This window comes from Chelonoidis abingdonii, chromosome 17 (assembly GCF_003597395.2).
Source record: "Chelonoidis abingdonii isolate Lonesome George chromosome 17, CheloAbing_2.0, whole genome shotgun sequence".
NCBI lineage: Eukaryota > Metazoa > Chordata > Testudines > Testudinidae > Chelonoidis > Chelonoidis abingdonii.
In genome coordinates, this window is record NC_133785.1 from 13,943,059 (window position 1) to 13,958,583 (window position 15,525).

General features: G+C 37.6%; 1 protein-coding gene across 4 annotated transcripts in view; it reads left to right on the top strand.

The window, feature by feature from the left end:
- The window catches only part of CACNA2D3 (calcium voltage-gated channel auxiliary subunit alpha2delta 3), a 733,714-nt gene that overhangs the window by 588,989 nt on the left and 129,200 nt on the right, over positions 1 to 15,525 (top strand). For all 4 annotated transcript variants that reach the window (XR_004375600.1, XM_032794295.1, XM_075073101.1 and 1 more), the window contains exons 19-27: positions 1,168 to 1,239; positions 1,490 to 1,551; positions 2,943 to 3,010; positions 5,147 to 5,192; positions 5,349 to 5,446; positions 6,716 to 6,809; positions 9,410 to 9,505; positions 13,429 to 13,550; positions 13,916 to 13,996. Coding sequence is in view for 3 of the 4 variants with exons in the window: in XM_032794295.1 (XP_032650186.1) it covers positions 1,168 to 1,239; positions 1,490 to 1,551; positions 2,943 to 3,010; positions 5,147 to 5,192; positions 5,349 to 5,446; positions 6,716 to 6,809; positions 9,410 to 9,505; positions 13,429 to 13,550; positions 13,916 to 13,996 (739 nt within the window). In the remaining variant the exon portion in view is untranslated. The remainder of the gene's footprint in view (positions 1 to 1,167; positions 1,240 to 1,489; positions 1,552 to 2,942; positions 3,011 to 5,146; positions 5,193 to 5,348; positions 5,447 to 6,715; positions 6,810 to 9,409; positions 9,506 to 13,428; positions 13,551 to 13,915; positions 13,997 to 15,525) is intronic.

The following is a 15,525-nucleotide window of genomic DNA, read 5'->3' on the forward strand; positions in this document are numbered from 1 at the left end:
GTATTTAAAACAAATATTGTTATTGCTTGCTAGACAAACATCCACAAACAGAACAAATTTTAATTTAAAATATATCATAAATATACCTTCCCTAAGTTCTCTCTGCCTGTGCCATTAATTGAAAATACAGCAGAATAAGAAAGTATCAGGAGCTTCTAATCCTAAACCGGTAAATAAACAAATACCACTTCACCTTGAATCATCCCTTAGAATATGTGCCAACTATTTATGCTAAATTATCTGTTCAACCTTGTATTTAGGTGTAACACTGTTGAGTATCTTTCCCAGACCTGAGAAGAGCTCTGTGTAGCTTGAAAGCTTGTCTCTCACCAACAGAAATTGGTCCAATAAATTATATTACCTCACCCAACTTGTCTCTAATATGCTGGGATTGACGCGGCTACAACAACACTGTGTACAAATACAGAAAACACACCCAGGCAATACTCATATTACTCCCAAATAGCAGCTCTTATCATATTTCTCCCTTCCCAAAAACCTGGCTAGATAGCTCTAAAATATTGAACTTAGTGGCCTATTTCAAATAAACAGACAAGGGTAGTAAGTTACAAAGCTAAGGGCTCCTCAAAAAGAATGTCTTGCCATTTGTTCCTCTCTTACACTGAGGGAGCTCCAGGTCAAGCACCTTGAAACAGTAGATTTGGTACTTCAGGAAGGCATTCTTGGGCCATTTAGGACTTTGCAGGTAAAAATCAATACTTTAAACTCCACACAGAATCTGTGAGGCAGCCAGTGCAGATCACAGATCACTGCTGTTGTGTGTTCCTGGTGAGACATTGCTTACCTAGTGGACTGTCCCATTCTGTACCAGTTTCAGTTTCTGGTTTGATTTAAGGTGTAGCCCAGTGTAGAGCACCAAATGGAAGTTGAAAGAAAAATGAAATCGCTGTAGTTCTTCTTTATATCTTTGCCATTGTATGGTTGTTGACATAGCTGAATCACAGATTATTTCCCTCCTGCCTTATCATAACGCCTCTAACAGACACACTTACTGGACGTGCAGCAGTAATTTCTGAAAAATTGTTTTCTAACCATATGAACACAAAGAACTGCTGTGACCAAATGAAAATATTTGGGAACTTTGGGATGTGAAAATTACTAAATATACACATGAAGGAAATGACAAAAATGTTTTTCTCATTTCAGCTTCGAAATGCAATGGTGAATCGGAAAACAGGGAAATTTTCTATGGAGGTGAAGAAGACAGTGGACAAAGGGGTACAATATATAAAATGTTCTTCCTGCTAAATGTAAACTAAATAGATGTTTAAACGATCCTTGAAGATTATTTGGAATAGATATGTTTCACTAAGATTATTTTTCTCTTGCCTTTGATAATCCTGAGCCACTCATGTACCTTTTATGTCATTATTAACCTTATCACCAACTAACCATTTACTCTTTTACAAATTTCTCATAGCAAACTAATCTTGTTTTCTTTTCTCTGACTTTCTTGTTCTGAATCTAGAAACGGGTATTGGTGATGACAAATGACTACTATTATACAGACATCAGGGGTACTCCTTTCAGGTAGAGCTGACCATAGGAAATGGACATTTCATCAGACTCATTGTACTTCCATTTGTACAAAGCTTGTGAGTTTGTTAAAAGAGCATCAGTAGGAGCTCACAATGAAATATTCTTGGACAATGCTGAAAATAGCAAAGAAAAGAGGCTTTCCAGCATTCCTTTCACCTTTTCCAGGGATGGAAAGTTTGTGCAAGCTCACATAGCCAAACTCACTGTGTTTGTCATGGCTTACATTTCATTAAAAAAATATTCAGTTGAGGTTTACATTGAACAAGAGGTTTTTGCAAGTACTCAGAGAGCTATAAATACTATAATCCATTTAACTAACTACATATTGAGCCCCATTTTGATTTTTTTTCCGCGACAAAAATGCAATATAAATGGAGGTAGTATTTCACTTCCAATTTGAGGTTTTTATATTTTGTTTCCCTGAACTACCTTCAGTGTATTTGTACAACTAAAACTGAATAAGTCAGCCATATTATTTTGGCATGGGTTTTAACAAAAATGGCAAGAAATTGCTAACTGAATGCTCAAAATTGATTTAGAAATAATCTGTTAATAAAAGTATATTTATGGTAGCCTGTGTTCAAAGAAGGAAGCTGATAATTGCAGAACTCTACAGAAATATTCCTGTGAGCCTGCCCACCCTCTTAGCACATATGAGTGTCAGAAAGTATCCTGCACTGCAGCTGCATCAGTTCACTAGAAAGTGGGAGGCAGTTTTAGGGTCGCCTGCCATGCACCTCATCACTCCTGAGCAACCCAGTGATAGATTTCCTTAAAAACAAACAAACAGATTCCTTAATTTTTGAAAAACTTTAAGTGGAGGTAAATAAAGTCAATGAAAAAAATATATAAACAGGCAAAAAATGTGAGCAGCAGAAAAATTATATTAAGAATTTCTTCCTGATACTGGTTTCATGTTCTGATATTTCTTTCCTTTCATCATTTCCATTGGCTCCCACACTTGGTAAAATTTCTCAATAGCTGAGTCTGATTTGTAAAGAGTTGTCATCTCCATTGTAAGCTTGTGTGGGCAAGTTCAGGATTTGGATGAGGAATGAGCATGCTGGGTGAATAGTTGTGCGCTTAGAGTGGCTTCTTTGTTAGTTTGCCAGAGAGTGAATGCTTTGCTGCACCTCTAAGCACACATAAATACAACCAGTTGTTGCTGGCGTATCAAACCCCCCATGAACTCTGTATTCTGTGATTCTATGGCATTCAAAGTAGCTAGGTAAACAATAAATATAATAGTGGGGTTTTGGAAGCAAACTGTTTTTTAAAATGTGCATAGTACATGAACTGGAATTGTTAGCAAGGCAAAATAGCTCTGTCTCTGCTGTTATTTGTGCCACAGATTTCAAGGTCTGCTTTATTTCTCTGCACAGTTTAGGAGTGGCTCTCTCTAGAGGACATGGCAAATATTTCTTCAGAGGGAACGTAACTATAGAAGAAGGTAAGATACCATCTACCCTCTCGTGATGCTTACACAATAGTTTTATTGTTGATCTTTAGTGGGCCTAAAGCTTGTGCATCTCTCACATGATTTCTCTGCAGATTCCCTAGCAGGATTAGATCATTTCTGATATTCTTGACATTTAAGCATTTTAATATGATGTAATCAGAATGTGCTTATGACTCTTCTTTTCTGGAAGCCTCCCATGCTGAAGAATCACTCAAAGGCTCGTATTTGCTGTTAATAATCCTTATAGAAGAAACTTCATGCTAATTTCTGAATCAGTATATTGGATACATTTAAAGTAGTATTTTGCTGTGCCCAGACTACAGTGTAGTAAGGCTTATCGCCGCCAAATTTAGAATAAGTCTATGTTAATCAACTTAGAACTAGGTGTAGAGTTGAGTGCTTTTGATTTTGATATATTGTTTGCTTTTTATTAGCAAAACTAAAAGAAAAAAACACTTTCTTCTTTCTGGAGCTTTAATTTTTGGTAAATTCGTTAGAGAATTAAAATGGTGATCAAAGAGCTTTCCTAGAAGGAGAGGTTGGGTGAGAAGAGGCAGCTGTGGGGGGATGAGGTCAGGCATGGAAGTGTGTGGACTTCCACCTATATGGAATACAGTGTGAGAGGATCTTAGGGAAGGGAAATCAGGAAAATGAAAGATCAGCAATAATGGAGGAGCTAGGTAGGCAGGAGGATCCCCAGAAGCAGGTAGGTGGCTACCAACATATAATGACTGTAACTGTATGCTGGCCATTCACAGTGGAGGAGTCTTGTGCTGGGAGAGTGAGTAGAGAAGTTGTAGTGGTAGCTCCAAATAATCAGCATTGTGTGGAAAAAAAGGTTTAAAAAGGAATGCTTGGCTCTTATCCTTAAGGCTTGAGGAAAAACACTGAGAAGATCTGGGTTCAATTCCCAGCTCTCCCCACGAACTTTTTCTGAGACCTGCAGACAAGTCAGTTCATGTTTGTGGATCTTAGTTCCCTACCTCACAGAGTTATTGTGAAGGTAAGTACATCAATGTTTGTGAGGGACTCAGATACCATATAAGTACCTAGAAAGAAAGGTAGCATGTTCTTTCGTTCTTTCTTTCTTTCTTGTAGTGAGAGCTCTTCAGGCAGTGACTGTTCCTACTCTTCTTTCTAGAAAATGTCTGATGCTACCATCAACATAATACACAGTAATAATAAAGTATTGCCTGAATGTAGAAAACATGGACCTTAAGTTGGACCTGCACAGCATATGTGCTCACATGTAATTGCATTCATAAACCCCATATCTATGTCCATGATTATTTATGTACTTACATCTTCATAGGTAAAACTCAGAGTCCACATTATGAAAATTTAGCCCATTTGGTTTTATCCCATGGGACCGACATGCCTACGTTTACTGATATGAGATTAAGAGTTTTCAAATTCCCAGAGTTCAAATCTATGGTTCTATATAACTAATAATACAATATTGATTTACAGGCATCTCCATGAATTGTTAATACAATAGACCCCTTCTAGACTATTCTGAACAGGGGCGGCTCTAGATATTTTGCCGCCCCAAGCACGACAGGCAGGTTGCCTTCAGCGGCTTGCCTGTGGGAGGTCCTCGGTCCCACGGATTCGGCGGCACGCTTGCTTGGCGTGCTGGTTCCTGGAGCCACCCCTGATTCTGTAAACTCCTATTTATGTTCATGAGATCATAGCATCCTTTTGTTTAAAAAAAATACTATCATTTCTGAAAAAAAGGTCTTCCTTGCAACTCTAGATTATGATGGAACATAAAGGGCATTTATTAAAATAACGAGCATGGGAATTCAAAGTTGTCTGGTATTTTACCTTAATACAGCTCTTTTTGCTCAGATCTTCTTCTGATCACCAGACATGTCATATAAGCTTAAATATCTGTGCACAAACAAATGATTTTATTCCTGGCATTTCATCCTTAACTCTCATTTACTTGGCTCTTGCCACTTTGTCAGACCCTGAAGTGTATGTGAACAGATTTTTCTGTGATTTATTATGCTGTGGTAATAATACTCCTTCCAAGAAGGAAGAGTGTATGCTCTGAAGTGTATGTAAATACCCATCTGTTACCTAGACTGTTTCCTATATAACATATTATTATTCCTGTTTCAGGTTTGCATGATTTAGAGCACCCTGATGTATCTTTGGCAGATGAATGGTAAGTCTTAAACAAAGCATGAAATTGGTGCCTGTTACCCTTCTTTGTTTAATATTGTTTGTGCTTACTGTGCCCAATTCCTCACATTCAAAGACAAAGAGAGATCATGCTTATAAATATTTACATTGTAGTATTTTGGCAACATTATGTTCTCAGGTCATATTGCAACACTGACGTACATCCTGAACACCATCAAATGGCTCAGCTAGAAGCTATTAAACTCTACCTCACAGGAAAAGAGCCATTGCTTCAATGTGAGTATGTTAAATATTTTTATACTAATAAATTTTATGAACATTCCCTTATCTAAACAATGATTGTATTTAAACTTTACATAATAAAATGCTAGTTAGTTGAATTGCTAATTTGGTTGGACAGGTATGATTAAGTGACATCATCTTGCAAATTCCATATTTTCTTGAGAGCATAAGACAATCTATTAGTGTAGTACTTACATGTACTGATACCAAGATATTTTACCATATATAGTACTGACAAACCAAACACTGGATTTCCAGTTCACACTAGGTGGCCATGCTATTTTGTGTCATGGTTTCCTCAAATCTTATTAATTAAGGATGGTGGGGCTGAGACAGTACTTGGATAAGACTTCTAGAGAAAACACCATATGCTTCAGAAAGTGTTGATGGTGAACTTTGAGGGAGGTGGCACTCTTCCTGAAGAGTTAGAAGAGCACCAGTACTCCAGTTCTGTAGAAGAGCCAGGTTGTCCTTTAGATGAAATGTAAACCTGAGACCTGGAACTCTCATGATCATTAATCAACACACACAGTAAAATGACACAGAGATGGATTTAAGTAGCAGGCAGAAACGTTATTAATTTAATATTGGGGAAGGATTCTCTCTGCCCTATTTCCTTTGTTCCTGGCATTTAAATGGGTCCAATGAAAAGTTACAGGACTCCTGCCATAAAACTCATAACTCCCTCTCCCGGGCAAGGGGGACAGAGGGTACCAACTGAGGACCTTGGTCTACAAAGATTCAGGTCTCCCCTTTTTCCATAGACCCACGGTCGACCAACAAAATCCCAGGAGTTTTTCTTCTGGGAGCTGATCCTTTTGGTTGATTTGGGTGGGTCATTTTAATACACCTGATAGCTTGTTTTGGAAGAGAGTGAGCATTAATATGGGGTCTTGCATAATACCAGCATGAGAAATTGCATTGTTTTACCTAAACTCTCAAGTCACTTCAAATGGATAAGGTATTCCTCACTTCCTAATCTAACATTGCTGCTGGTGTCATTGTAAAGGCTGCCAGTTTCACAGAAGCAAAAAGCATGAGGGAAAATTTTGGTGATGGTTGACGTGAAGTAATTTACACTTTTACGTATTTAGCTTGTAATTCTGTGAAGAGCCCATATGCTTAAAGTAGATGAAATATACGTTGAATATAAATAATTAATACTATTTCTGTGCGGTTGACCTAATAAAATATTTTGATTTGACTCTTTTTTTCACCACACATATAATCTATTTTTGCTATTGATTTAATACATTTTCATAGGTGATAAAGAATTGGTACAAGAAGTTCTGTTTGATGCAGTGGTGAGTGCACCGATAGAAGCTTATTGGACCAGTCTAGCACTAAATAAATCAGAGTAAGTAAATAAATACATATGCACATTTTAGTATAATAAAAAAGTATACACTGACACGTAGTGAAATATGATTATGAAATATGATTGAAAAACACCTTAACAATTTAAGAACCTTTTACCCAGATACTGTGTAGATGGGTACATTATACATACCTATGTAGTTGGGCTGATCAGGTGATGAAAAATTGTGAGAGATTATTTGTTCATCTTCAAAAGAAAATTTTGAATCAACTTTGTGAGTTCATTTTCTTCAAGCATTTGAGAGCTTGAACTTCATTAAAGTGAATGAAAAGCAAATGTAAAACATTTAAGCTTAAATATTCATTTAAGGCCAATTTGCAACAGATTAGGCTCTTTTAAAATTTGCAGTTTATGCCGTTTTGGCTAGTTTTTGAGGTTATACAATCTTTAACAATACAGAATAACATATGAAACTAGCAAACAATGTAGGAATTGAAAATACAACACTGTATTTGGAATTATTCTCTAAGAAATGAATGAAACATTTCTAAAAACGAATATATCTGTGAATATGTAATTTGTCTGAGACCAGGTTATGTACATAAAACAGTGAAATTAATAACATAAATTATTCATTGCGCATTCACTCCAACTTTCTAGACATAAGTCTTGGATATGAAAGTATATAGATTTTAACATTTTCCAAAACCAGATTGGAACTAAATGCTTTACTGTAAAGTACATTAGCTATTCCTTTATTTGAGCTTTTACACTACATATGATACACTTAAACTATAGTAGTATGCAGAGAAATAGGTAATTTGATTAGCAAAGCCTATGTGAGCTATCATTGTAGAAGGGGAATTCTGGAGACTATCCAGATGAGATTTGATTAAGTTTGAACAATTTTCTGTGTTGTATGAAAAGGCCTGTTATTGTAAAGCCACATATAATACAGTGAGGTAATTAGTTGAGGTTGGTTTATAATTACTAGGATTGTGATTTTTCCATCTCCATTTTTAGGAAACTGAGTGAAAAGAGAAAATACCATGGAAATACAAGTTTTGTTCTGTTTAAGTCAAATGTTAAAAAAAAGATCAAAAGTTAGTTTAAAAATACACAACAAAAATCCTGCCTGAAAAAGTGTTTTAATTATTCTACCTATAAAATTAATTGTGCTTATATTGTGCACTGAACTGATAACCAACTGGGGGTTAGCCAGTCTACTCTTAAGAGATAAGAAATTATTTCCTGTGACTACCACTTGTGTTAATATACCCTAAGCTTTGAGAGTGAAATTCGCACAGCAGAATAAGGTCTTTTGAATCCTCCAACACAATGGAACTACAGCTATTCCGCTTCATACGTGGAAGGCAACTTCAGAGGGTGTGTACAGGGAGAATCTTATACCCCTTTTATATCCTCTCTGCCACTACAGACACAGTTGATTGTGGAGGAATAGGAGATTGGAGGCTGGCAGTGGGAGGGCCAAAGGTATAATTGATTTTGTGATAATGTGAATCTAGGGGCTACAGATCCTCAGAGATGATCAGAGAACTGGAAGGGACTGTGAGAAGTCATCTAGTCCAGTCCCCTGTGCTCATGCCAGGACTAAGTATTATCTAGACCATCCCTGATAAGTGTTTGTGTTACCTGTTCATAAAAATCTCCAGTGATATGATTCCACAATCTCCCTAGGCAGTTTCTACCAGTGCTAAGCACTCTGACAGCTAGGAAGTTTTCCTTAATGTTCAACCTAAACCACCCTTGCTGCACTGTAAGCTCATTGCTTCTTGTCCTAATCTCAGAGGTTAAGGAGAATAATTTTTCTGCCTCCTCCTTGTAACAGCCTCTTATATACTTGAAAACTGGGATCCCACTGGATATGCCCTTCCAGCTTGACTGTGAGCCACTGATAAATATTCTCTGGGAATAGTTTTTCAACCAGTTATGCACCCACCTTATAGTAGCTCCATTGGGTTGTATTTCTAGTTTGTTTATGAAAAGATCATGCGAGACGGTATCAAAAGCCTTACTAAAGTCAAGATATACCACATCCAATGTTTCCCCACATCCACAAGGCTTGTTACCCTGTCAGAGAAAGCTGTTAGATTGGTTTGACATGATTTGTTCTTGGCAAATCCGTGCTGATTGTTACTTATCACTTTATTATCTTCTAGGTGTTTGCAAATTAATTGCTTAATTATTTGCTCCATTATCTTTCCGGAAAATTAAGTTAAGCTGACTGGTCTGTTAACTCCCTTGGTCGTCCCTATGTCCCTTTTTTATACTCGGGCACTATATTTGAGGTAGTGGGTGAGCAGGGTTTGTAATCCCTAACCCAGCCTAGGACCAGGATGAGTGACCATGAGGAGCTATTTTGCCGGTTATCCACACCCTTTCTTCCCCCAGTGTTCATGTAATTCCACCGCACAAATCCACCTTGAAGAAACAGATTTCTTGCAGCAGCCAAAAAGCTTCTCAAACTATGCATGTGTGTGTTTTATCTCAACAAAAATGAACATGTCTTTCAATAAATTTAAAAATAAGAGGAATGAGATCAAAAATGCTTTTTCACTAGCTCTATCTATTTACTGTTTAGAAATGTTTATCTTTGCTTGCGTGCTGCTTTATTTCAGAAATTCTGACAAGGGAGTGGAAGTTGCCTTTCTTGGAACCCGGACGGGGCTATCTCGTATCAACCTGTTTGTGGGACCAGAGCAACTTACTAATCGGTAAGTCACATGACTATGCTGAAGGAGCAGGTGGGAAGGCAAAGACATTTTTTAGAAGATATGCTCTTTTTTTTCCCCTCAAAGTTTCACACTGGCAAAGCTAAATACATAGAATAAACAAGAACAATTCTTGTAGTCTTTAGATTTTTCTGTAACTCTTGGAACTAGTTGGTGATATTTTTCACCTGCGTATCAGCTATAATAGGGGCCTTTTTTTTAGTCCATATATTTGCATTTTTCTACCTTCCTGGAGTTAGACTCATATCTGATTATTCAGTGCAAAATTAAGATGATACTGGAGCTGCAGAAGATGGGGGACATTATGCAATTTTTTCTTAAGCCCATCCCAAAACAAATGTCTTTAGGTGTTTCCAGCAGTTATTCATCCCAGTTGTGGAATTCCCTCAACTGAAGGTCCGTAACACTTAGTATGCTGATATTGCTAAATCAAAACTTTAATTTTACTTATTCTGTCATGCCTTTGGCTCACAAAATGGTAGTTATGCATTTTGTCATTTGTAACGTGCAAGAATACTTCAGTTTGAAGGGTTATATATAGGTTGAGCACTGTCTCATATCTCAGTCTACCATGAGATACTTGGACAGAGGATTACTATTGCTTCAAAGTATAATCTATGCCATTTAAGTATTTTATAATATTAAATTTGAAAGAGAAAAAAAACATACAAAATATGTTTTAAAATGTAATCACAATGCTCATTTTAAAATTCCTTAATACTGAATATTGCACTGCGTAGAAAGGAAAATAATTCTCCATCAGTTATATTAAGCTTAGATAATATAGACAATAGGATCATGTTGAATATTATGGGAAATGGTTTATCTTTATATATTGGACTTTTTTCTAAACAATTTAGTGTCAGTGTGATTGTTTTATACTTTGAGTAAGGGCAAAACTTCCAAAGTATGAGTAATATGAATGTTTGGGATTGTTGTCTGATGTTGTTTAGAATTAGTGCAGGGGTGTCAGAGTCAGGACATGTTCATTCCATGCCCATCTTTGCTTGCTCCATGAATTTAGGAAAGATACTTACACCCTGTGTGCATCAGTTTTCCATCTGTTTAAAATGAGGAAATATAATATACCCCGATTGGGATTCTCCAATGAAAGCTGCCATAGAAGAGTCCAATATCTATTAAAATCAATGGGAGTCCTTCAATTTACTAGTGTAGGTTGGATCAGGTCCCAAGGCCCAAATTTATAAAGGGACTTAGTGTTGCAATACTGAGGTTGCAGCCCCTAACTTTTAGTTGCCTAGTCACCTAGTGGAATCCACAGAACCTGGGTTAGGCACCCAGGCTTCCTATATAATGAATGGGGAGTATTAGGCACCTAACAACGGGAAGTACCAAAGCTGGCACAGTAGGCGGGGAGCTGCCTTAAATATCCAATATCACATGCCAAGAAGAGGAGTAAGTACTAAGCCATGCACCTCTCAAGGAGTTAGGTGCTACATCTGGGCTGGAGGAAGGTGCCTATCTCTGCTTGGGATCCATAGCCATAAACCCTTTCCCAGAGTCAGGCACCTAAGCTGTTTCTTGCAAGAATGGTGGCAGCGTACCCAAACCTTTCGCAAAATGGCCTGGTGAAGGAAGAAGTGAAGAGGAAAAGCAGCATCCTCTCATATAATATTTAGCTCACTGGACTTTGGGATATCCTAGTATGAGTCTCTCTCAATCTCTCCTCTCTGCACTGGGCCAGAGAGTGAATGAGTGACTCTATAGTCCAGTTGTTGGGTTTCCCACCTCTCAGGCAAGTGCCCTATGTTCAAATTCCTGCTCGTTATCAGGGGTCTTCCATGTCCTGGGTGAGTTCCCTACCAACTGGGCTAGTGCTTATAAAGGAGTTCTCTTTCCATCCATGTGTTTTGTGTGTAGTTAGGCATGCTCTGAGCATACCTACTGGATTGGGCTCTTGAGGCAAGCAAAGTGGGACAATGTCTAGTTTCATCTGGTTTGAGGATCTTTGCTGGACCTTGGACATAAGATAGGCACTGGCCAGGACTGAGGCAAGAGTGCACAAGCCCTGAGGTGGAAATGTCCCTCAAGGAGCTAAACCGTGGAAATTTACGTCCCAAGGGATTTTAAGTATCTCCAGTGCTAGGCAGCAGCTTCATAGGTATTTTGAGTACGTCAGCATCACCTAAATGTTGGACTTGGGCCTCTAAAGGAGGAGTTGGCACCTAAGTCCTTTTGGAGATCTGAGCATAAGTGCAAAAGTTTTATAGCAACATGTTAGTACTATATGCACCATGTACCTATGAGAGAGAGAGAAAAATTCAGACAGTAACTTCAGAGGTTAGCTTTTCACAATAGATTAATTCCCACAGTTAGCATGAGACAGAAGTTGGTGTTTTAGGGCTTGGATATCATAAAGTAAAACCACACAGAATTATCTGTTGAAAGTCAATTTTCTGCTATCTACTCACATATTTCTATTCTAATCATGTACAATAATGACAATGACAACAAAAAAAAATCCCTCAAACCATTACTTTTATTTACTTAGAGTCCAGTCCTGTTCCCTCTGAAGTCCATGGCAAAACTCCTATTGATTTCAGCAGCAGCAGGAAAATGCCCTTAATTTTTACCTATTTGAACACACGTCATATTATTAGCAAATCATGTTGACAGTATAACTGTTTTTTATGCACCATCCAGCATCTGCAGTCAATATGTCAATCCTTTTAAGAGAGCCAATAATATTTAATGTAATTCTGGGAAAATCAACATTAGAGCAATATTCAGCATTGTGTAGGAAGAGATACTTGTCTTCTCTTATAGTTAAATAGTCCTCACCATTAAACTGCAAAGACAACAGTGGAAATGAATTAAAAAGCTGAATCATTGGTGTGTGAAAAGGTTTTAAGAAAGAAGGTACTCGTTTTGACCTCCCTAATACATCTTTACCCAGAATTTGTCTTTAAGGACTTATTTCTATGGAATTGCAATATGCAAGTGCAAATATGTGTGGAACATACTGATTTCAGTGCCAGAAAATGTTACGCAGCAATTTTTGGAAGTATGTGTTTCTTAAAATGAAGCTCTCTGAAATAAACGTCCTCTAGTTAGTGTAGCTTATTGCAAGAGGCTCTGTGTATTGCAAATGTCAGGTAAACACGTATGTGTTTTGTGCAAGGTAATCAAGTACTTATACTTATGATAACTAAGGATTTCTGCATGGTATTAATCTGAATACACAATATTGTTGTTGGGTGAAAGATTTATGAGCTGGAATCAGTGGCCTTGCAGCACTGTTGTCCTCATCCAGCACACTGGATGCAATGAGCATGAAGAAGATAGTTGCATTTTTAACTCATATGACCCCGCCCTACTACCTCAGGCATCTTTCCCTGACATCCTTTTTTGGGGAAGAATATAGCCAAGTTCATTGTTCACCCCTCCCACTATTTCTTCTTGGGAAAAACAGTTATTAATCATGTTGGCCTAACTCAAGACTTGAACTTGGATTGCTTGAAACAGTTGCCCTCACTTGTTACAACCTCTCTTCCACCACAGACAGTTAGTTTAAAAAGTAAAACGTTATTTGAAGAAGTTGCTAGAAAGAAAGACATCTCTTTTAGTTTCTACAGTAATACAATTTTCCACAGTACTACTTGACTTTGGTTGAGTTTTTTACCCCTTTTCCCACCCTTCTCAGCTTGTACATAGCAGAGTTTCTATGAAATTTGTTGTCTGAGAAGATACTGCAAGTATATCAAGAAATATTCAGTGATATATTAAACTCTTTTACTGCACAAATGATATAGAAAAGAACCCAAAAGAGGAGTCCACTTGCTTTCCCAAAGACTAAGATGCTGTTTTGTTTTGACTTTCAAGCTTGAAATGTTTTTGTGATATACAAAAAGCAGCAAATATTTTCTTCTTTCTTCTGTTTCAAGAGACTTCCTGACAGCTGAAGACAAAGAGAATATTTTTAATGCTGATCATTTTCCACTCTGGTACAGAAGAGCCGCCGAGCAGATACCAGGCAGCTTTGTCTATTCAATCCCGTTTAGTACAGGTCTGTAATTTTATCATATTTAAATACTGAAGCGTGCTTAACATTGGGAAGATTCCACATACGTTGTCGTATTCAGAAGAGGGTATTGAACTGAGTTTCATCTTCTGAAATCTGCACTGACATTTTCACCAAGTACATAAACCTGTAATCAGGCATTGTGGGGAAACTTGAAGTGTCACTCCCTGTGTTGTACCTGTTTTGTGGATAAATAGAGGCTGTAATTGAATGTCAAATCAGCACTTTTCCTGAACATTAAATTCATACGAATATTTGATAATTTTTTCAAACTAAAAATCTACAGCTAAACTTGCTTACACTGCAGTATGTTTGGATTTTAATACCTTTTTTTTTTTTACACTTTGTAGAAACAGCGAACAAAAGCAATGTGGTGACAGCTAGTACTGCCATTCAACTTTTAGATGACAGAAAATCTCCAGTGGTTGCAGGTAAAATTGTTTGTTTATAACTATATGAAAGCAGTGTGTGAATTCTTTACTTTTTCAGACTGTTCTGACTTAGTGGAAATTTCATTCAGAAAGAACAACTGGAAAGAAAATATCTCAAGTGCAATTGAATGCCCTAAAGCCTAGGTCTTTGCAGACCTCCTCTACCTAAGAGCTTGAGTCTGTGTCCGTTGGGCACCCAAGTCCCCACTAAACTGCTGGGTTGGCATAGCAGTAATAACACAGCAGTAATCAGCAAAGATTTTTCAGTACATATAGGAGCAAATCTTCACAATTATAAACCAGAAGGAGTTTTCTTAAGCAAAACAAATGTAACAAAAATCTCTCAAGTATAATAGGATTGACCACATTCTCAGAATTTGGAAAACACTCCCAATAGTGCGAGACTTAAGGAACTCAGTCTATTCAGTTTCTTAAAGAGAAGGTTAAGGAGTGACTTGATCACTATCTAGAAGTACCTACATGAGGAACAGAAATTTGGTAGTAGAGGACTCTTCAGTCTACCAAACAAAGGCCTAACAAGATCAAATGGCTGAAAACTGAAGTCAGACCAATTCAGACTAGAAATAAGGCACCAATTTTTAACAGTGAGGGTAATTAACTACTGGAAAAACTTACCAAGGGTTGTCATGGATTGGTCCATTCCTGGAAATTTTAAAATCAAGTTTGCATATTTTTCTTTTGAAAGATAACCTTTAGTTCAACCACAGCTATTGGAAGTGAAGCAGGAATTAATTCAGGTCCTATGGCTGAAGTTATGCTGGAGGTCAGAATAGGTGACAATCATAGTGGTTCCTTTGGTCCTTAAAATCTGTGAATATAGGTGAGGAACTCTGCCTCCCCACTAGCATTCTCCCACCCTTACAGGCCCTTACATGTGATTTTCAGTTGTCTCATATTTGGTTTGAGTTCAAATTAATTTAAAAATTGGTTCTTTCGGAAATTTTTCTCCAGTATCTGAAAATTTTCAGAAGTATTTTAATAACAGATGTCTGGTATATTGGAATAACAGAGACTTGGTGGGATAACTCACATGACTGGAGTACTGTCATGGATGGATATAAACTGTTCAGGAAGGACAGGCAGGGCAGAAAAGGTGGAGGAGTTGCATTGTATGTAGGAGAGCAGTATGACTGCTTAGAGTTCTGATATGAAACTGCAGAAAAACCTGAGAGTCTCTGGATTAAGTTTAGAAGTGTGAGCAACAAGGGTGATGTCGTTGTGGGAGTCTGCTATAGACCACCAGATCAGGGGGATGAGGTGGACGAGGCTTTCTTCTGCCAACTAGCAGAAGTTATTAGATCGCAGGCCCTGGTTCTCACGGAAGACTTTAATCACTCTGATATCTGCTGGGAGAGCAATACAGCGGTGCACAGACAATCCAGAAAGTTTTTGGAAAGTGTAAGTGACAATTTCCTGGTCCAAGTGCTGGAGAAACCAGCTAGAGGCAGAGCTCTTCTTGATCTGCTGCTCACAAACAGAGAAGAGTTAGTAGGGGAAGCAAAAGTGGA